Genomic DNA, 23743 nt, shown 5'->3' on the forward strand with positions numbered 1-23743 from the left:
CTGGTTTACTGTTAGCACAGACTGTTCATCTTAACTTGCAGACAGTGCCCTTTGTAGGCAACATACATTTTTCAGTTTTACATTCTGCTACTTCAGCTTCCCTAATAGGCTTCTATGAGCAGGAATTATGACCTTCAATGGCAGAGGGTGCAATATAAATGGTAATACATTTAAAAGAGCTTACTAAAGCTTTTTGCTGAATTTGAGAGTAAAGTTATTCAATAAAAACAATAATTTTTAGACTAGGTCAACTGTTAACAATTATTCACTTTGAATCCCTAAAAGAAATTATCTTGAAACTAACTGATAATGTCATCAATCTAGATAGCAATCATCATGAAGATTATAATATATACCTCTTTTCACAAATTTACAGCACTATTCTCTTTAGAGTGGGCTATGGTACACCTTGAAATATCTTTTCCTCCTTTGGTTTTAATAACAGCTCTACAAATGCTTACAAAAAATCCTGGTCTTTGTTAAATATTTATGTTTAGAGTAAAAATTATGAGCCATTAAACTTTCAGCTCACAGCTTTCGGCACTTAAAGTCTATTAACATAAAATGTTCCCTTAACCAATTCGCTTTTTCCCAATTATTATATGAGTTCCCATCAGCTCATACTTCTCAAACCAATAGAAATGAGGGAAACAGCAAAACCTCTTGCAAGGATGTTCACAGAACAAGATAAATCTAACTATTTTTAGTGACACTCAATGTAGGAAAGAAACTCCATACCACAATATATTGACATGGCAGAGAACAGAAATGAAATGTTGAGCTATCAATTTCTTATTATTCTCTATAAATATCAAGTTGCCTTCCCAGTTTTTACTGTTGAAGTAAAATATTATATAATACATTTAACTTCTTTGTTCATGAGGTGTTTACCATTAAGGTTACATTTAATAAATGATCAGTATTTTTAAAAATACTCAATTCCTGGATATTATCAGATACAATTTTCTTAAAATCTGTAAATATTATGAAAGCCTAAACATACGTAGCTAGTCTTCATAAACATAAGCAAAAAAATGAATTTTTCATTTTCTTTTTATTTTGAGACCATCTCGTTCTGTTGCCCAGGCTGGAGTGCAGACGCACGATTACAGCTCACTGCTGCCTCAATCTCCCAGACTGAAGTGATCCTCCCACCTCAGCCCCACAAGTAGCTGGGACTACAGGTGCGCGTCACCACGCCTGGCAAACTTTTGTATTTTTTGTAGAGATGAGGTTTCACTGTGTTCCCCAGGCTGGTCTGGAACTCCTTTGCTAAAGCGATCATCCTGCCTCAGCCTCCCAAAGTGCTGGGATTACAGGCGTGAACCACCATGCCCAGCCTCATTTTCATGTTTGATATTAAATGGGCTAATCTTAAAGGAAAGGCCAAAAAAATACTGCTGAAATAACATAACCTCATATTTCAGTACAAGAAATTAAGTCAACGAACCACACTGCTCTGCATTTTACCATATTTACTAACATGATTTCCCGATGTTGGCATGACATCAGAAATAGGTGGTAGAGTTCTACTGCAACACTGTTTCAACGTTTTATCTCAAAATACACTTTCCCTTTTGTTAAACTACTGCAACCATTAGCTATTGATGGCCCTTAAAGCTTGATAAGAGGAGGTAAAGAAATAAAAAAATTCATATAAAATAAGTGAAAAAACTTTGAAAATTATAAACCACTATCATAAAGAAACCATTAATAACTGTTATAGGTGTATATCACAGTGTATTTCAGGATTTTTATATATGCTTCTTTTTGGACCCAAGGACTCACAGGAAAACAAATAAATGCTGAACTCAGAAGTAACTACAGCTGCTTTGAAATGCTAATTACAGATGACAGTTATCAAGAATAAACACAAAAGGCATACATATATGTATATGCTGTACACACATGCACAAACACAATGCAGATTACTTTGAAATGCACCAAAAATCAGATAGTTCTAAGAAGGATGAAGAGATACATAATAAAGCAAGTATAGTAAAATGTTAATGGTAGAATCAAGGTGGTAAAGTGTACAAGGGTCCAGTGTGAAATTTTCAAAACTCTGCTTAATATCTGAAAATTTTTATAGTAAAGTGATAGGAAAAAACCTTATCTAATATAAATATCAGGCTACATAATCAACAAATAATTTCACTCAATTTCTTATTACTTTTCTCTTGTTACTAATTTATATAGAATAGTTTCAAAGATTACAACTGAATGATTATGAAGTACAAATTTCTAATATTTAAAGCATTCATATATTCCACTGGGAATTAAATCCCCAAATTCCTAAAGCTGTTAAATTTTAAAATCAAAACAGACATGCTTCCTAGAACTGATACATCTCTAAAACTGATAACTTTTCCTGCAAGATTAATGTTCTAAAAACTATAAATATAAATTGAAAAATTTGAGCATCACATAGATTAGTATGGAGGAGCTCAACCTGAACAAACACAGAGTGGTTCTTCTTGTAATGTGAAGAAATATAAAATTCAAAGGCAATTAGAAAATAAAAAATGTCTAATAAAAATTCAAAAATCACTACTAAAACAGAAAAAAGAAGTTCATTTTGTCTTAAGTTAAAATAAACAGTCTTTTCTTAAACTATGTGAAAGAAATATAACTAACTGGATCCAAGAGTCAAACTCCACAACACAAGAAAGGACAGCTTTTCAACAAAAGAATCCGCCTTTATTCTCAGTAGAAAGTGTTAAAATCACTTACCTAGAATGGCATAGAAAACACAAAATAAAGGTATAACACTTTTATTTGCAGCATTTCAATTTTCAATAGAAATAAAAACAAGTATTTACATACCTAATGTTATTTTTTAGAATTTTCAAGCAACTGAAGCATTTAAAGGTTGTGTGAGTCTTCTGTTCTTCCTGGACATCTCCTTCATGTTTTCCATAATAAAAGTCATTAACTAACATGATCAATTTTCCTTTCTCTGAATCAATAGTTGTGTTTTTATTTACTGTACTTGAAAATTCTGTTTTAGCCAGTCCCAAAAAGTTATTTATCATGTCTGGACAACAATACTGAAAGAGAAAAAAAAAAAATACAAGCCTTACTTATTCTTTAAAAAAACCACATACCAAAAAGTGATTGTGTGTTTACACCTAAGGCCAGACCATTAAAACTATGCTTGTAATATATCTAGAAAAATAGTCACCAAAAATTCGTGGTGCATGTACATAGTCTAAAAATTCAAATAATAAACACCTATTATCTTCATGTAAAAATTCAAAAAGATTTGAGAAACCCTAAAACCAAGACATGGCCATAGCTCTAACAGCTTTACCCTTGCAATTTGCCTTTTTAGATGTAAATATTTAATAATAATCTGTTCCTTAACTAAAAATCATTCATCTCATGTCCACGTCAAGATGTATAGAAAGGAAATGTTTATATGCCTTGATGTATATATTTAATTATCAAGTGATATATAAAATTTCATAAAGCCTGGTTGAGGAAAAATTAAAATATACAAAAATTATATAATATAGAATAGGCTCCTTAATTAGAAATGTGGATAATCTTCTGTCCGAAATGTAAAATTATCAAATTACATTGCAAAGTTAGTCTATGAACATTAAAGATTACCCTAAAATACCTATAAATTATGATACCCATAATAGATGATAAATTACTTGCTGTTTTTCTATTTTTTTTAACAGAAAAGTAGGATAGGATGAGATTTTTAAAATAAACATATAAACTTTGTTCACAGAGTACCTTTTAAACAATGTTTCATATCTCTATAAAAGAGCTGAATAATAAACCATTGACAACCAAAAATGGACAACAACTTGTAGTGAATTAGGGTGAAGGATTTAGTCATTGAGAACAGCAAAGTATCCTTGCTTATCCAAAAAACAAATAAGCACTTTAAGAGATGAGAACCAAGCTTAGATTTAAGGTTTTATAGGAGGATAGAGTAAGCTACGGAGGCGCATAGCTGAGCTGTGGTACAATATCAACTGGTCATCTTTTATTCAGCCCTGGTACCTTTTAGTTTTATTAATAGATCTTCACTGCAACTCCTTATTTATCCCTTATTTTTGTGGGTTAAAGACTCTGCAAATATTAAATATGTACTTTAATGCCATATACTATAGTTTGACAAATATCAGGCACCATCTATCTATCATTCTTATCTTTACTCCTCCCAGTACACAGACCATGTTCTGTTGCTTTGTTAGTGCCCTAAAAATTTAGGTGGGTTTTTCAGAGTAAAGGAGGTGAGATCCTATTTTTATAGTTAAATAGGGCTTCTCATGTGAACATCCAACATCAGTCAACATTTTCCTCTTTTCCTCCTGAGAGTCATCCAAAAGCTACACAACCACATTCCACAAATTGGTTTATCATTGAAACTAAGGGTCAGATAAAAGCCACAGACTCCATAATATACGAAAGCACTATTCAAAGCAGCCAACATTGAGCAGATGGCATTTAGCTAGAAGTAAACCAGAGAAGTAAAGGGGACCCAGTGGTAACAGATCTTAAAGGGTCAGTAAAAATATACATCTTAAAGGTGAAACACATATTCTGAATCACAAGGGTATATCCTCTGTTTGCAAAAACAGGTGCAGAAGCTGAGGCAAGAAGGATGGCAGCAGAAGTACCCCAGACCTGATTCAGTACAGAGAAGCAGAAAGGCGGTGCTACATAAAAGAATCAGACACACAAGTCACAATTGCAGGAAGCCTTCTGCCCAGCAAAAAGCTGTTTAAATCAGCTAGCAAGCTGTGAGACTATCCTGGCAACCTATGCTTCCTCCTAAAAGGAACTTGTATAAAACAGCTGGCCCAAGAAAATCCAACTTGTTAAACACTATAGGCACTCACATCTAAACAAAAATACCATGTAATAAAAGAAGGCAAATAACAGAAAAATGTAAAATTCTAACAAAAACATCAGAAATATGCTGCCATGGAGCAGATGCAGATGAAAACAGTAGCCACAAATTTTAAAAACATAATGAAGCAACTGCCTCTATTTGGAAGACCACAAAGCAAGAAAATATGCCAAGACAACAAGATATTTAGAAGGAAAAAAAAAGAGTGGCAAAATCAAGGGTGAAAGTATAGGAAAAAAATAAAATCAGAGACATGAAGACAAATTAGGAAGGAATACAGTGGTGAGTAGACACTGCAAATAAAATAAAGGAAACATATTAGTAGGAGAAAAGTCCATTTAAAAAAATTAAGGATTAGAAAAAAAAAAGACATCTGCCAGGGAAAGAAGATAAAACAAATTCATATTGGAGATGAAATTGTATGGAATAAATATTTTAAAATACAATTCAAATAAACTGTGCTAAATCCAAATATACAGGTTGAAAGAACAAGGTGTATGCCAGAGAGGACTCACCCAAAATTCCCAACACCAAGTTATATCATTATAAAATTATCAGTCTTCAAAACATAAAGAATGTAGACAACCAAACAGCTACAGACAGCCAAACAAAAAGATCAAACCACTTATAAAAGGCAAAATAATTCAGCTTGTCCCAGATTCCTCAAAAGCAACACTGAATACTAGAAAACGGGAGCTATACCAACAAAATCCTGATAGTGGGATTCAATTTACTTTATATTAGATCAAACTGTCTTTACAGAATGGACTATAGTCAAATTGCTTTGAACATGAACGACCTCACAGAAAGATGTTTTCAGACTCCTCCTAAATGAAATTACTACAGAATGAACTTCAGCCAAACAGAAAACCAAATAAACCATGACAAAAACACTGATGATGAACACTGGATTACAGTTACTGTAGAAAAAGATCAAAACAAATATGACATAAGGTAAAAACAAAAAAACAAAAAAAAACCACAAATGTAATGTCATATGCCCTGACAATGGAAAAATAATACAATGAACAAAAAAAATTGGGAGAGGATAAAAGGACAAAGAGTACAAGGTGAAGAGTTCATAGATTGCCTCACAGTTCATAAAGGAATATCAGTTAGAGCCACCAAATAAAGTAATATATGTATAGACATTTTGACAGCAAAGGTAAACAAATGCTCAGACAATATTGACTAAAATCAAGTAGCAAAAAAGAAGGGAAAGATGGGTGGGTTAAAAACAGGAAGTTTCATGCTACTTTAATCCTTCCTCATAGAAAAGAACAGCAGAGAATTGCTAAAGGAATAGAAGACTAGTGGAGTTATACATTAAAATTAGAAACATAATCAGGAGAACAAAACTACAAATCTCTTAGAAACCTAAGCTACACACACATAAAGCAACCACATTGTGAAAGGCTTTTAAAAAAGAGAGAAAGAAAAATTTTAACAGAACTAAGACCAAATAAATCTATCATATTGGTAAATCTAACCCCACTATTAAAAGAAGAGATTTTCATATAGGATCACAAAAGAAAAATCAACTTTGCTAAAAGCAAAAGGCATACCTAAAACAAAGTAATTCAGAAGAGTTGAAAATAAAAGAATAAACAAAGAATACACCAGGTAAATGGAAACCATAACAGGGGTTGTGAGTCTAACATCAAAGTAGAATTTGGGCTAAAAGGCACTAACCGTTAAAACCAAGAAAAGGATATTTTATTAAAATGCTAAAGGATACATTCACAACACAGTTATTTATTTTATTTTTGAGACAGTCTCACTCTGTTACCCAGGCTGGAGTGCAGTGGTGCCATCTCGGCTCACTGCAACCTCCGCCTCCCAGGTTCAAGCGATTCTCTCGCCTCAGCCTCCCAAGCAGTGGGACTACAGGCGTGTGTCACCATGCCTGGCTAAGTTCTTGTATTTTTAGTAGAGATGGGGTTTCACTATGTTGGCCAGGCTGGTCTCGAACTCCTGACCTCAGGTGATCTGCTGGCCTCGGCCTCCCAAAGTGCTGGGATTACAGGTGTGAGCCATGACTCCCGGCCTCACAATATAGCTATAAAAGCTAGATTCTTCTATATCATAAACAACAGCAACAACTTTGAAACAAAATTGCAATATATGAAAGAAAATACTGGTAATGAAAGCTGTGGATTGAAACGTGGTGTTTCCCAATCCAGGACAGATCAAGTGGACTAAATGGAAGTGAAGACACAGAAATATAAATATAATTAATAAGCTATATTTGGTTGATAAATATCAAATTCCATACCCCAAAGGAGAAGTAATATACCTACTTTCAATCTTCCACATAATATTGAATACCCCCATACTTTACAAAAAAAAAGGATTTGTGAAAACTTGGGCTTTACCATTAAAGAAACTGAGTTTTGAAAGCTAGTTACGCCAGTTAACTGGTTATACAACAATGAGAAAAAATATCTTAAAGAATTTTCTAAGGATTAATGAAATAATGTATTTAAAGCTTAGTACTGTGTCTGACACAGACTCAGATAAATATATTTTTCTAATTATTGTAGAATATTTGATATTTTAAATATTTTTCCATTGAAAGAAAACATTATATGCTAGTTGGCAAAAAAATCATTCACAAATAATATAAAAATCACATTCTTTTCAAAATGAAAGTTATTATAACACTAAAACTTTAGCTGATACATAAAAATATATAAACTAGAAAATAAAAAGTCCCCACAGATTTAAACTTACCCTTCCTAGATTTGGAGACTATTCTTTCAAGATTTCCTTATGATATAAACACATAAACTGTTCATATTATCTTCAACTTAGTTCAGTTGTAAGAAATACAATTTCTTACAATGACAGAGATACTTTCCTTATTTAAAATGTCATAATGTTCTATTATATTAATATGAAAATTCTATGAAGTTCTGGTTGTTTCTACTGTAAGTAATTACAAACCACGAAGTTAACACATAAAAGCCACATTTTGGAGAATGTTGCCATTCTCTCCAGATGCAGAGATATATATAACATGCCACAATTTCTGTACAAAATAGAAAATAAGAACACTCATGTTTACTTGTACATCCAGAAAGAAACCCAGGGAGCATTCAAAACAAACTAATAAAAAATAATTTTCTTTGAGTCATACTAGGAACCAGGTAAAAAAAGACACAGAGATAAGATTCTTCACATGTATATCTTTGCAGGCTTTTTAATTTTGAATCGTGTGACTGTATTGCTACCTACTTAAAAAATTAAACAGATAAAGAATGTAGTCTTTGTTTTCTTCATCTATAATGCAAAACACAAAAAACATCAGAAATCTCATCAAAACATTACATAGAAGAGGAAAATTGAAAGTACTTCTACAGGATAATTCTCCTATAAGACCAAAGCACAACGTGCAGTTATCCAGGGCTATACTCTGAGAGTAAGGACAGACCAAATATGGTTCTGTACATTTATAAGAAGACTGTATTTATAACTTTTTTAAGTTCCCTTATTTTTTCTACCTTTTTTGTAAAATGCTGAATTTCAATAAAAATATGTCGATCTCTGAAACAGCAAAAACTTTTCCTAAGTTACTTCTTTGCCATTGCACCCCTCTCCTTCCTTCTTTTCCTTATATAATCTACACTGCCTTTTTTCTGATCTCTTTTCTCCCTTCCTGTCATTTATACTGGGCATGCAAGGGGAGTACAGACCATCTCTACACAAACACAGCAGGATACTATAATATCTACTAAAATACTTTAAATGTTACCTAAATCTCATACTTCACTAGTACTTTGAACATTTCTTAAAACCTAAATTCAGGGGCTTCTTGTACCAATAAAAAGCTCAAATTCTGTAATCTCAGCACTTTGGGAGGTTGAGGCGGGCGGATCACGAGGTCAGGAGATCAAGACCATCCTGGCTAACACGATGAAACCCCATCTCTACTAAAAATACAAAAATTAGCCTGGCGTGGTGGCGGGCGCCTGTAGTCCCAGCTACTTGGGAGGCTGAGGCAGGAGAATGGCATGAACCTGGGAGGCGGAGCCTGCGGTCCACACAGATCTGCCACTGCACTCCAGCATGGGTGACAGAGCGAGACTCCGTCTCAAAAAAAAAAAAAAAAAAAAGCTCAAATTAATTTACACAATTATATGAACTATATTCTGGACTGAGTTAAAACAATTATTTCATATGAAATGCTTCAACATTTGGAGTTTATACCTGAGTGTTAAAAACTAAAATGTAAAACTCAGATTTTCATTGTGTAATGTGACATGTACATGTTAACATGGACACAAAAATAAGGTAACAGAATTTTTAACTTATATGCAAAAGTAAATACGTAATAAAATGCCTGTTTTATAAGACATTTGAAGAGTATGACCTAATAAATAAAATAATCGGATTAATACATTTTTATTTAAAATTAAAATACAATAAGCATACATTATAATATATACAAATTTAAGTTTTAAAATTTGAGGATTTAGAAGGAATTTGAGAATCTATATAATCATTATGAATGTAAATTTTTATTTAAATTAAATGGAAATACCAATGAGATTATTTCTGGACAAACCATTAATTACTGTAATCATCAGTATTTTTAGAAATGTGCAAACTTTTTACAAATTAAATTTTGAAAGAGTTTTACCTTCATGTGATTTTTCAAAGGATCCAAAAGATTGAAATGAATGTTGCACTTTGGACAAGCTCTTGGAAAAGGTGTTCCATTTTTAGATTGATTTGATGAGGTATTTGCACCTAAAAAAAATTCAGAACATTTATGACTCAAAATTCATCACTTTTTAACCTTAAATAACCACTAATAATACTTTTAAAATTTATAGCCACTTCAAAAATATATGTATAAATACTATAACTTCTTTTTATGTACCACATTTCATATTTACCTTTTGCTAGCATAGCCTGGGAAGAAGTCACTGAAGGAGATTTAACTGAAGGTAACACAGCTGAGGAATTTGCTCCAGAAACACTTTCGCTGGCTTTAGGCTTCTTTGGATTAACATTATTTACTTCAGAAGTAGAAGGACGTTTTGATAAAAATGAACTTTCACTCATACCTACAATAATTTAAATAGTGAGAAAAATATTTTTAGAAATTAGAATATTATTTACATCTGAGTAAAAATACTTTGGAGCTAAATTAAAGGTAATATAATTGAATTATCATATCACGACAATAATGATAAAACTTGATATGATCCAAACTCAAGGGTGTAAAGAAATTGCACATATATTTATCATGGACTACATACATTTAAATAATTTAAAAAATAATCCCTCTATGAAAGAAAATTCTAAATATGGCTTCAAATAAAGAAATATATAAATAGCTATCACAAAGGGAGCCAGACCAATATTCCAAGCAAAAAAAAAAAAGTATACCATGAATAAGTTCTGACAAATGAATTATCTTTAGATGCTTAAGTGCATTGAGTACACTAGAGTTTGTAAAAAAACAACAATTACCTGTTTCAAAAATTTAGAGACACTCTTAAGATGTTTTAATTTAACAACTTAAAATGTCTAATGGAAATTTAGTTCTTTCCTACCTAACACACTGAAGAGTGTGTAAGAGCGGTCTACTCATGGCTTTGAGTGGTATTACCCATTCATCGCTACGTAGAAAGTGGAAATAACTAATTTTGAATGATAACACTTCATTCATTTATATGAAAGGACACATAGGCCAGGCACGGTGGCTCACGCCTGTAATCCCAGCACTTTGGGAGGCCGAGGCAGACAGATCACGAGGTCAGGAGATAGAGACCAGCCTGGCAAACATGGTGAAACCCCATCTCTACTAAAAATACAAAAAATTAGCCTGGCGTGGTAACGGGCACCTGTAGTCCCAGCTACTCCGGAGGCTGAGGCAGGAGAATGGCATGAACCTGGGAGGCGGTGCTTGCAGTGAGCCGAGATCGCGCCACTGCACTCCAGCCTGGGCGACAGAGCAAGACTCTGTCTCAAAAAAAAAAAACAAAGGACACATAATGGAAGTAGTAAGTATAATGATTTTCACACATAATGGAAGTAGTAAGTATAATGATTTTCACACTATGTTCCCCAGAAATTAATGGGTTTGTTTTAGAGAATATATTGAGCATGTCTAACAGAGAAACTCTGTTTTATTTAAATTTTGCATAAAATTTTTATATAAGGATTTCATTCCTAAAAATACTTTCCCATTTGAAAACCATTTTGTTAAGGCTGAAGGATTTTAGTTTTATTTAATGCATTCTCAAGAGAAATGAGGATATCCAGGCTATAACAAGGCTCGGAAAAGTTTTTTTTTGAAAATAACATACAACTGTACTTTGTAAAAGAGATTCTAAAACTGTACATCATATTTTAATCCTCACAATTGTACATTAAAAGTAGAAATGGTAAGGTAACTATATTAGAAGTATTCCAGGTTTTTAAGTCAGATAAGTTCAAATCCACACCTTGTCACTCTCTAGTTATGTATTCTTAGCTTAATTTCTCTAAGCCTCAGTTTCCTTTTTTATAAAATAAGTTACAAGTTTACAGAGCTGCTTTAAGGACCAAATAAGATAATGTACTTAAGGCACCCAACAAAACATTTGGTACACAGAAAGCACTCAGTAATAAATTACAGATATTATCATTACTAACAAAATATTTTATATTTAACTTACCTCAGAGGGGAAAAATATAATAATAGATTAACCTGTCAGCTTTTTAATAACGGCAAACATTACAGCAAAATAAGAGTATTATACTACTTGGCTTCTCTGTTTCATCCTTTTCAGATAACATAAAAATGATTTTTTTCCATCTTCAAAAGACTCGATTACTGATAGATATACTGTAGGTACATGGGAAAAATTCTGTATAATCACATTCACATTCTTGTGAGATGTTTAAGTTACCTGAAAAACCAATGAATGCTGGAATTCTGACTTAAGCATCTGATTATATAGGAGGCTGGACAGTAGAAACAGACTGCTTTAAGAATTTTTAAAACAAGAAATCTCAAGATTAAATAAAATCACTCTGTATTTGTTTTAAATTTTGATGCTTTAACTTATTTCTCTGTTGTGTTTGGCTTGTGTTGCTCCCTACCCTCAACAGCTCTCTCTCTGCTGGTAAAAATCCTATTCTCATTCAAGATTTAGCTCAAATCCAGTTTTCTCCAAACCCCCATAATCTCCCTAGATGGTAGTCTGTTAATCATGTTACTGAACATGTGGCACATATCATTCATAATTATCATTCAGAATAACTGTGTTGTCAAGTCTTTTAAAGCTTATAATGTATTCTCACATTTCACTTGAATTTGGACATAAAAAATCCCTAAGTAGAGCAAGAATTAACGTTACATGTCCAAATGAATGGTTCCAGATGTGAAGAATGAATGCATTCTACAAGAAAAATTAAAATCTCCCTTTTAACAATATGAGAAAACCAAAGTGGTTAGGTAACTTAATAGAGACTACAAAAATCTTAAGAATAGAGGATCAAATCATCCCACTTACTGCTCAGGCTAAAGTCCCACTCACTGAAGTACAACACTTATACAGAAAGAATAGGAGTCATTATTTCTCTTTATTCCCAAGAAGTTTCAAAAATTTAGACTTTTTCTATGAATAAATCTACATGCTTTATGAAACCAGACTTAAGACAACTATTTTTTTCTCCCTGTTTCTTTTGGTTCTCACCTATTTCACAAACCAGATTGTTACTAAATATGTAAGTGACACCCAGAGAGGTGAATATCAAATCAAGTATTAAAAAAATGGAAAAACAGTTTAAGTTTATAATAAAAGTATTACTATTAAAAAAAAACTGGGAGAGGGTTTGGTAAATTCTCCACAATGATTTGTTAGTAAATCTAAAAATTCCAAAAAATCATGTATACGTCTGTTTAGTCAAATATTTGAATAGATACAAATTGCTAAGATACAAAGAGTAACTGCCTTGATTACAGGGAATTTTCAATTAGATAAAATTATTTTATAGTACACTAATTTATTTTAGATTAATGAAGAACTTTGTTACAGTATACAATCAAAGAACTTTAAATGTTCCTCAACAGGGAAAGTTCACTAATCCTTCAATGTACATTTAATGAGTACTTACTATGTACAAATCACTATTTATTTATTGTTGGCAGTTTATAATAGCACTTTACAATCATATTGAACTATCATGCTGAAACAATTAGAATAGAAAGACATTAAACTAATTAAGAAATCAACTATAACCATATATTTTTCACACTAGTGTCCATAGAAACTAATTAATACTTTTTTAAACAGAGTATTCAGGCTACCTGAGAAGTTCTCTAACTCACAGAAATTATTTTAATATTTCTCAGCTATGGTTAGCTCCAAGTGAAAATGAGTTCAAAGTTGGTTAGCTTACTTAATAGGAAGAAATAAAATATTCTGTCATTAAATAGGATTTTACAGAAAATAACCCACATAAGGTATTCAACTACTAGTGACGTTCCACCTTACAATATATGAAAAACTTCACACAAGGGTAGGGACTTCAAAACAGAAAGTCAATCTCATATGCATATTCACCAAGTTTCTTTCTATAATCTTTATGAAAAAAATACTAAAACCAACCTGCCATAGAAAGTGTTGGTCCCCCTTGGTAATGTGATAATCCTGTATCCTGGGTCAAGTCAAATAGTAACTCTGATGACTTATTAGACACAACTCGTGATGAGTTTGCTATATAACCCTGTTAAATAGTTCAAAGGAAAAATAATACATTTATTCAAGTTATAATTATTTCAATATAATTATATATTATGTAATTTTATATAATTATATAAGAATTTTATTTCATAGACATTTATAAAAGTAAACTTAATTGTATGCCCAATATTCTAAGGAAACCCTTTGATAACTCAATTATTAATAAGTTAAAAACACAAAGATAATTGCTACTTTGCCAAAATTATCATCTACTGAAACTGAAAGCAAGCTATTACTTAGAGCTGGTTTACTGCTGACTAGAAAACTAAAATTGGGGGCATATTCTTAGTTCAACTTCTTCAAGGTAAAAGAAACATAAATCAACTTATATATCAGTAAGATTGATACACTTTAGATGACTTCTAAAGATTCAGTATCCCCATTAAAGGGCAAATAATAGAACTCAGCAAAATCTTTGGGCAAAAGCAAGGAGAAAAATAAAAACCATATTTACATGACCAAAAAAATTAAAAGCTTCTATGCCTCTAAAAACCTCACATCTGAGATATCAGGGCAAACAAACGGAATCAATCTGCAGTATTGTGCATCAGTGTTAAGGATGAATATATCACATAATGTGAATTTTGAAATCATCTTTATTGGAGAAATGTATAAGCTATGTGTCAGAAAGAGAAAAAATGGGCCCCACACACTTTCCATCATCCCATAGAAAGCCATGCTAGGCCAGGAATCTTCCGTCTTATCAGGCAAATATGAAAGCAAACCGGTCAGTAGAGTGAACAAATAAGAATGCCAGGCAAACAGGGTTTAGAACAGAAGTTGTTTATGGGAATAATTGGGGCCAGCTGTCCTGCTCCTGGAGGCCTCGGGACTCAAAGGAAGTTTTGGCCCTTCCATCAGGAGAAAGGGTGGTCCAAACTAAAAGGAAGATCTTAAGAAGAGAGGAGTGAAAAGTATGAGATGAATGATAATGGGGTCAAGTATAAAGCAGTATAAAGTTATATATGAGCATACATACATGGTGTACATAATTATGAAAAATATGGTCAATATAATTTAGGGACATACACTCCGATATTATTATACATTAAATATAATGACACATACACACACACACACACACACACACACACAAACAAGTATACTCCAATACCATTAATACTTCTAAAAGATACTCATTGTGGACAGTAAGCTCTCAGAGTGACTTTTGGACCATTCTACATGTCATAATACATAACAAGCAGATTAACAATGATTAAAAATTAAAGGAAAAAAGACTATCACTTTAGGAAAAATATGGGCAAAGGACATAAACTGAGAGAATTCAGAAGTCAAATACTAATGAACAACACATACGAAATACCTTTTTTCCAAATTACTAGCCAAAGAAATGCAAATAAAAACAACAGCAACATTTAACTAATGAATTGGCATGTTACCATAATATCTACTACAAAATAAATTAATTAGCCACTACTCTTTAAAGTGTCAAGTTCATGGAAGACAAAGAAAGAATGAATAACTAGAAAATACGAGGAAATTAAAAAGAAGTAACTGCAAGGTAGGATCCTGAATAGGATACTGGGCAGGAAAAAGAACATTAATGGGAAAACTGATGAAATTCCAGTAAGGTCTATAGTTGGGTTAATGTTAATTACCCAGTTGTGATAAGATGTTAAAATAAAGGGAAACTGGGTAAGGGGTATATGGGAACTGTTTGTACTATTTTTTCTGTGTCTAATATTAGTTTGAGTTAAAAAGCAATGATAACATTCATTATTGGCAAAGTAGAGCTTATATTTTAGTATAATTTTTCTGCATAAAAGCTTTGGCAGTAGCTACTGAAGGCTTTAAAAGGTTCACTTCCTTTGTGTGTGTGTGTGTGTGTGTGTGTGTGTGTGTGTGTGTGAAATGGAGTTTCACTTTTGTTGCCCAGGCTGGAGTGTGATGGCCTGATCTCCACTCACTGCAACCTCTGCCTCCTGGGTTCAACTGATTCTCCTGTCTCAGCCTCCTGAGTAGTTGGGACTACAGGCTCATGCCACCACACCCAGGTAATTTTCTTATTTTTAGTAGAGACAGGGTTTCATCATATTGGTCAGGCTGGTCTTGAACTTCTGACCTCAGGTGATCCACCTGCCTTGGCCTCCCAAAGTGCTGGGATTACAGGGGTGAGCCACTATGCCCAGCCAGTTCACCCCCTTTTATCTAATTATTCCATTTTTAAGAATTTATGGTAATGAAATAAAAATGTTTAAGGGAAAATTAGTTATAACAGAAAAACAATTATAACCTGTATGTCTAACAATGGAGAAATGATTAAACTGATAAAACTATTGTGCAAAAATTAACTTTTTTTTTTTTTTGAGACGGAGTCTCACTCTGTCGCCAGGCTGGAGTGCAGTGGTGTCATCTTGGCTCACTGCAACCTCCACCTCCTGGGTTCAAGCAATTCTCCTGCCTCAGCCTCCCGAGTAGCCGGGACTACAGGTGCACACCACCACGCCCAGCTAATTTTCGTATTTTTAGTAGAGACAGGGTTTTACCATGTTGGCCAGGATGGTCTGCATCTCTTGACCTTGTGATCTGCCCACTTTAGCCTCCCAAAGTGCTGGGATTACAGGTGTGAGGCACTGCACCCGGCCAAATTAACATTTTTTTAGGAAATGTTCCAAGCAGAATGTTCAGTGAAAAAAGAGAAATATGTATTTGCAAATACTATAGGGTCCTGATACACTCTTCTCACTTTTCTAAACTCTGTCCCCAAATACATATTACTTCATAAGAGAAACATAAAAGTTTTATTATTATAAATTAAGGACTATTCAAGTTTTAAGAATTTTGCTTTATTACTAACTTTTCTATTGACATGGGTTTGTTAAGAAGTTACGGAAACAAGCTATTGATGTAACTCAAACTAATCCTAGAATTTGAGGCCTAATAGGCAGATGTAGGCATTTGGGCCTCAACATGTAGTATTTTCTTTTTATCATGCCCTATGATTTAACAGTAATAAAACATAATCTTACTTCAAAGTAAACATTTTCTCCAAATATTTGTGAAAAAATGGAAAAGTTACTTCTGAGTTTCAAGTTATTCACCTTTCAAACTGAAATAATAATCACAATTGTTTGTTTTAAATGTACTTACTCTTCATGGTACATGTATCATATCAAGCAGCTATCACAACAATACTAATAAAGACCTAATATTATTCCTCATTTTATAAATAGGTAAACTAAGGTTAGGTGGGGTCGAGTAAGGCTCCCAGTACAGCCCCACTTGTTGCTGATGGAGCTGGAAACAGAATCCAGGTCTGACTGATTACAAAGCCCATGCACTTAAGCTATATCACATTGACTTTCTGGGTCATAATAATATATCCCATCCCCGCCAAACTGAAAGCGATGTTGAGATACCACATTCCATGAAAAAGTAAAAACACACACACAAAATATGACATAAAATAAAAAACTACTATAGTTTATTAAAATGACTTCCAAAATTCAGAGAAAAGTCACTTAAACAGGATTCTCAATTCATTCCAGAATACTCCTCTGTCATTCTTAACTTTGACTGCACAGTAGAATCACACTTGAAGAGCTTTTAAGAAGCTATCATTTCTGGGTTCCACCCAGACCAACTGGCAAAACCTCTCATTTTTTAAAAGAAACCAAGTACTGGGAACCATCAGCTGAGGTGCTTTGATTTAAAAACTATGCCCAAAACATTCTGAGTCAGAAAAGAATCTAATTCCTAACTCTTATAACACCAAACGTACAAACTCTTGCTTTTATTTTTTTTCCCCATCGTCGGTCAACGTTGGAAAGATTTTTACCTAACGAACTATTAAATCATGTTTTTTCTATTTTTTTTTCCTCAAACGCCAAACAGCTTATAATAAGCATAAAAGGAACCACTAAGTTAATTTGATTCCAACTAATAGCAAAGAATTTTTACATTCTGGGTACCTTTCCAGCTATACTTTCAGGAACACCTATTACTTTTTTTTTTTTAGATGGAGTCTCACTCTGTCACCCAGGCTGGAGTGCAGTGGCAGGATCTTAGCTCACTGCAACCTCCGCCTCCCAGGTTCAAGTGATTCTCCTGCCTCAGCCTCCCAAGTAGCTGGGATTACAGGCGCCCACCACCATGCCCAGCTAACTTTTGTATTTTTAGTAGAGAAAGGGTTTTGCCCTGTTGGCCAGGCTGGTCTCAAACTCCTGACCTCAGGTGATCCACTCGCCTCGGCCTCCCAAAGTGCTGGGACTACAGGCGTGAGCCACCACGCCCAGCCACCTATTACATTTTTTAAAACATTAGAAATAGCCTGTGGAACCTTAGATGATTGAAGATAGAGACTCAGCAGTCTCCCGTATTGCTCTTATTATTTAAACAATATACATTTTTAGGAAAATGTACTACTATTTTTCTGAGACAGTGGTGCCCTAACTCTTTGGCTTCAGAATCACCTTATGCACTTTAAAATTGTTGAACCCAAAAAGACGTTTTATTCACATTGGTTATATCTATCAATATTTTCCATATTAGAAATTAAAACAGAGAATATTTTATAATATTTATTTATTCATTTTAAAATAACAAACTCATTACAGATTAACATAAATAACATTTTAATGAAAAATGACTTGCAAACGCAAAAAAAAAACTAGTGAAAAGTGGCATTGTTTCACATCTTTGCAAAGCTCTTAAGTATCTAGCTTAATCAAAAATTGTTTTAGTCTCTTATCTGCTTCTGCCTTCAGTCTACTATGACATGTTGTTTTGGTTGAGGAATATTATTAAATTCTGCCTCACAGGAATATATAACTGGAAAAGGGAGTGTTTTAATAGGGTTTTAATTAACTGTGGATATACTACTTTGATACTATACCAAAACTGAACAGTTGGTACTTTCTTAAAGGTTTGTTGCAGTGTGAAATCTGAAACCGTATCCCAGAACACCCATTCCATTAAAATCATTGGTCTATCTTAGCTTTTAAATGTACGTTTAACCCATGCATACTTTTGTAGTATATATACTAGTTATGTGGAAAATACTAGTTTCACTGAATTACACAGGTCTTCCAAATGGTGACATAGTTCATTACACAATATTTTAAAAATCATTATTTATGAACACCACCACCCATCAGAAAACTCTTATTCAAAAGCTGCCAAGATCATGGTGGCAAATGAGTTTTCCAAAATTCTAATTTTTGCTTAAAAGTTCAAATTTTACCATTGGTAAGAAATATTACTATCAATTATTTTTGCTGAAGTGATAGATTTGAGGAAATGTTTGCCAAACAATCAAGATTGATTAAGTGTGTGTGGCAGACAGACTCTAAAGTGGCCTCCATGTAAATGTCATTACTCATAATCCCCAGGTCCTGGTGTTCAGGTCCTGTGTAATTCCCTCCCACTGAGTGTGGGCAGGACCTCTGACTTGCTTTTAACCAACAGAACACAACAAAGGTGACAGGATATATATGATTTTTGTGTACGTAATTATGTTACCTAAGACTGTAAGGGCATCTTGCTAAGGACTCACTCTCACCTGCTAGCTTTGAGGAAGCAAGCAGCCTTATTGGGAAGACCTACGTGGCAAGGAGCCAGCCAAAAGCCAACAAGATACTGAGATTATCAGTCCAACATCCCTTAAGGAACTGAATGCTACCAACATCCATGTGAACTTGGAAGCAAATACTTCCCCAACAGAATTTCAGATGCAACTGCAACTTCAGGGACCACATCTTGAATGCAGCCTTGTGAGATCCTTAAGCAGAAAACCCACCTAAGCCATGACCTGATTCCTGACCCACAGAAATTGTGAGATCATGAGATAAAGAGTGTATGTTGTTTTAAGCTGTGTAAGTTTGTGGTAATACTGACACACAGAAATAAATATCTAACACACCACGGTTTGTCAGTCATTCTTTCATGTAACAACAAAAAAAAATCAGGTGGTTTACCTCACAATTCAATCACACAAGTGCTTTTCCTCAAGACAACTATCATACTTCAGACACAGAGGTACTTTATGCATACTACCCATGTCATCACACAGAATATTTTAAAAAACACACATTCAAGTATAGAGAGTTAACAAAACTAATAACATTTTAATACTTCATCAGGGATTGGGTATAACTGGGTAATACTCAGTTGAGTAATGTAGTTTACTGTGAGTGCACGGCAGGTGACTAATACAGAAACTACAAGTACACTTTGGTGGCACTACCTTGATTCACACTAAGGCACCAGCAGCTTATCCACCATTACTTTAGCATCGCCAGTGCAAATGCCAACACAGTGGAAAAGGAAAACAGTCTTTGATTATAATGACAACACTGTTGACCCTCAAACCTCTGAAAGGGTCTTGGGGAACCCCAGGGGATTGCAAACTACAATCTGAGAACTGTTCAACTAAGGCAATTCTTTCATGTCTAAAAAAGTGTACATTTATACACAACATATATGTATGTATGTGTGCATATACATATAAACTATGGGTTAGGCTGGATTGAAATCCGAGATCCATCAATTGCCAGCTTTGGGATCTTGAATAAATCTTTCAACCTCTATGAGCCTCAGTTTCCTTAACTAAAAAATGAGGATAATAATAGTGTTTACTTCATGGGGATGTTTAAGAACTAAATGAAATGAATTTACCTATAGCATTTAGCACAAACTCTTATACATATTAACAGCTCAATGAATATTAACTATTACCATTTTCTATTACTTTTTGTAACCAAAAAAGTGGGAGTTTTTTGTAATAGGAAAAAATGTTTTTTTTTAACTAACTGAACTATGAAGGAATGTTTTCAGAATAAAAAGCTATGATGGTCACTTGACTGTTTTCCCAATTAAGAATACCTGGTCCCATCTGCAATCTTAAATATTTGTCATTATGCAATATTTATGGCTGACTATAATTTTATTCATATTTTGATAGTATAGTTTTCATTACTGTACCTATTTAGGCATACTGCCTGTTATTAACAGGTTGGGTAGTTAGCTCCTTCAGTTATTACTTGGGGTACTGCTTGAGCTAGCAAAAATATGGTGACATTTTCTGATGCTAACTATGCTTCTACTGGATGACTACTTATGACAGTCCAGAATTTTAACTGGGTACTGTTGGTATTGATAAACAACATCCAATGGATCCCTGAGCTGGCCGTATAGTTTTAGAAACACTTACAGGTTTAGAAAAAGGCTGAACAATAACAGAACTATCTGAAGATCTAGACTCAGGATGAAAATTTATTGGTGAGGCAGGCACTGGATTTGATGTTGGATTCGTGTAGTGTTGACTTGCAGGCTTGAATGCAGCAGTAATACCTGTATTTTAAAGTAACACAATATATGGAAATTATTTGTACATAATCAATTTTGTCAAAATACTTCACTTTAAAATTAAAATAGTATAATAATACTGTACCTCGACTGAGTGCACCATTCTTTAGTCCCCTTGAATATGAGCTGGGGTTAACTCTGTTCAAAATATCTATAAAAGATTATTTTAAAATTCATTGTTTGAATGAAATACAAATTAAGATAATAGAAATCATGAATTGAAAACATTTAAACAGATTTATGGAAGGAGTATATAACTAATCACTGATTTAAGAATATAGTTCATTTTAAACACATACATCTTTACCTACTAAAGAAACAAAAGAAACAAGATAACTAGGCTTTGTTTTACAGACTAAGAACAATCTTTCTCATTGTAACTCAAAATCCAAAAATCAGAAGGGAATGACAAATCTGACTACAGGTGAGTCAAAACATTGTGCTTGCAAAGAAACATCACATAGTTGATAAAAATTTTCCAAAAACATACTTATATATAACCTATAATTTAAATGTATATCTTTCTTTGCATGATGACAGGGCTGTTACATACAGTCAGGTTCCTATGATTCAAAATCAAATCCTTGCCCAACCTCTACACTGCATTCACTCCTCTAAAAGCCTTGAAGTTGCATTACAGAAAATCTCATTGGATTATCTACTATTAGTTTTGAGTTAAAAAAGAAAAACTATCAGAGATTGCATACTGAAGTGAACCAATAGTTTATCATAGCATTTTATTAGTTAAGAGGTTTCAAATTTACCACTACACCAGAAGTCAATCTGAGCCTGCCATGACTTTGAGGATCAATTTAAAGTTCCTCATTCTTGCATGCATGTAAACTCTGTAACTTCTAGCTTATCAAATTATAGTTTGGAAGCATGAGGATTTGCCTAAAATTGCTGGTTAGAAAAAGGTAAAAAGCACCCCCCAAAAAAAAAAAAACACCCACCAAATCTCATAAAAATTTCTTTTATCTTCCTCACAGTAGAAAGAAACCAGATCCCATTAAGTAATTCTATAAAATAATGGTTCACACAGAAATACAGTTGTTTTCTGATAAGGTTGATGCAGTGCTCTGTAATTAAACACTACAGAAGTCTTATTAGAGAAAGATCTACTCAAAGAACTTGAAACTGTTTTCATTCAGAAATTCAGGATTAAATATTTACTCAAACCATGAAAGAGCTATTGCTGTAGTACTATTTAGTGGGTGTAGTCTATGCATCACAAGTTTTTACCCTCCTTTCTTGCAGTTTTATATAAACATTTAACTCATGTTCCATATGTTAACATATTTTATGGCTTACAAATAAAACAACAATAAAACCATTTAAATTATTCACCTTAACACTGTAGAAAAGAAATTCTGTTGGGGTCAATCCCCTTCTTGATGGAATTATTTTAAAACTAATGTACAATGTTCTACCCGAATACCATGAAGAGTCATCTACAATCAGTATAAATTCAACTTGAATCTTAACTGTCATGTTTTCAATAAGAGTTTGAATTTTGCAATGTAATATTTCAGTATAAAACAATAATCAATAGAATATTATGTCCCACTATCACCAACGATGCCATCATGCCTAATTCATTTTATAATCCAAGTGGCACTCTGTTTAGCATTCCATGAGAGATGACCAATGTGCCCCAGGAAACAGTATTGAAAATTCGATTGGTGAAATTACTCTCTCTCTGATAAAACTGAATAAAGGTGCCAATCCAAGTTTAGAGGTAAGCGAAGCAAGAACTAGGCTTTCAGAAAATTTTGGTCTCTTAATCACACTTTTAAGCACTACCATGGTAAGTAAACACACACACACACACACACACACGCATACACGCTAGTAAACTGGGTACATAAAATTCTTTGGTAAATTCTCCTAGCTTCAAACAAACAAGTAAATGAAATGGAAAAGGATCTATTTTCTTTCTCCCTGAAATTTGTACATTATTTCTCTGCACTGTCATACATTTTTGAGTGGACATTTTAACAAACGTCATCAGTATCTGCACGTTAATATTATAACAATGTCAAGCCCAATTCTCTAATTCAAAGCTAATAAGCCACAAAGGTACCAAGTTGTTCTGCCCAAAAGCCTTAAGGATTTAAATGTACTAAATGCTACATCATCCAAGTACAGTGGCTGTAGACAGCGCCATTCTCTTTCATGAATATAAAAAGGAGTTGCTGGAAGACGGATATGGTCAGAAGCTGCAGCTTCTATTGGTACACAGGCCAGAGTCTGTGCAATCATTGATCACCTATACATTTTGTAGCCACGTATAGATGACATTGCAGTGAGGACTGGATGTGAGAAGTCCCGTTTGAGACTAACAAAAACTCACTTAGTATATTCTGAAATTTTAAGCAAAGCATTCCAAATGTTTTATTTTCTCTTCTTCTGGGTTTGAGAAAAATGAAAAAGAATAAACAGATAAATATGTTACTTAAGGCTAGGTGCAGTGACTCACACCTGTAATTTTAGCACTTGGGGGGTCCAAGGCAGGTGGATCATTTGAGCTCAGGAGTTCGAGAGCAGCCTGGGCAGCATGGTGACACCCTGTCTCTACAAAAAATACAAAAATTAGCCAGGCATGGTAACACATGCCTGTAGTCCCAGCTACTTGGGAAGCTGAGGTGGGAGGATCGCTTGAGCCAAGGAGGTTGAGGCTACAGTGAGCTGTGACTGTGCCACTGCACTCCAGACTAGCGACAGAGTGAGACCCTGTCTCAAAATAAATAAATAAATAAATAAATAAATTACTTAACTCCATTAAAAATTATGATTTCTA

General features: G+C 33.6%; 1 protein-coding gene across 15 annotated transcripts in view; it reads right to left on the reverse strand.

The window, feature by feature from the left end:
• ZNF280D (zinc finger protein 280D) overlaps positions 1-23743 on the reverse strand; it is a 102280-nt gene that overhangs the window by 49297 nt on the left and 29240 nt on the right. For 14 of the 15 annotated variants that reach the window (XR_010131179.1, XM_055364012.2, XM_063699014.1 and 11 more), the window contains 6 exons: positions 21029-21094; positions 20789-20928; positions 13483-13600; positions 9775-9945; positions 9516-9625; positions 2827-3050 (listed from right to left, as the gene is read on the reverse strand). Coding sequence is in view for 14 of the 15 variants with exons in the window: in XM_055364012.2 (XP_055219987.2) it covers positions 2827-3050; positions 9516-9625; positions 9775-9945; positions 13483-13600; positions 20789-20928; positions 21029-21094 (829 nt within the window). In the remaining variant the exon portion in view is untranslated. Of the gene's footprint in view, positions 1-2826; positions 3051-9515; positions 9626-9774; positions 9946-13482; positions 13601-19676; positions 20929-21028; positions 21095-23743 lie in introns of those variants that run through there. The other variant, XM_055364026.2, reaches the window with a different exon arrangement.

The sequence above is a fragment of the Gorilla gorilla genome, chromosome 16, assembly GCF_029281585.2.
Source record: "Gorilla gorilla gorilla isolate KB3781 chromosome 16, NHGRI_mGorGor1-v2.1_pri, whole genome shotgun sequence".
Lineage (NCBI taxonomy): Eukaryota > Metazoa > Chordata > Mammalia > Primates > Hominidae > Gorilla > Gorilla gorilla.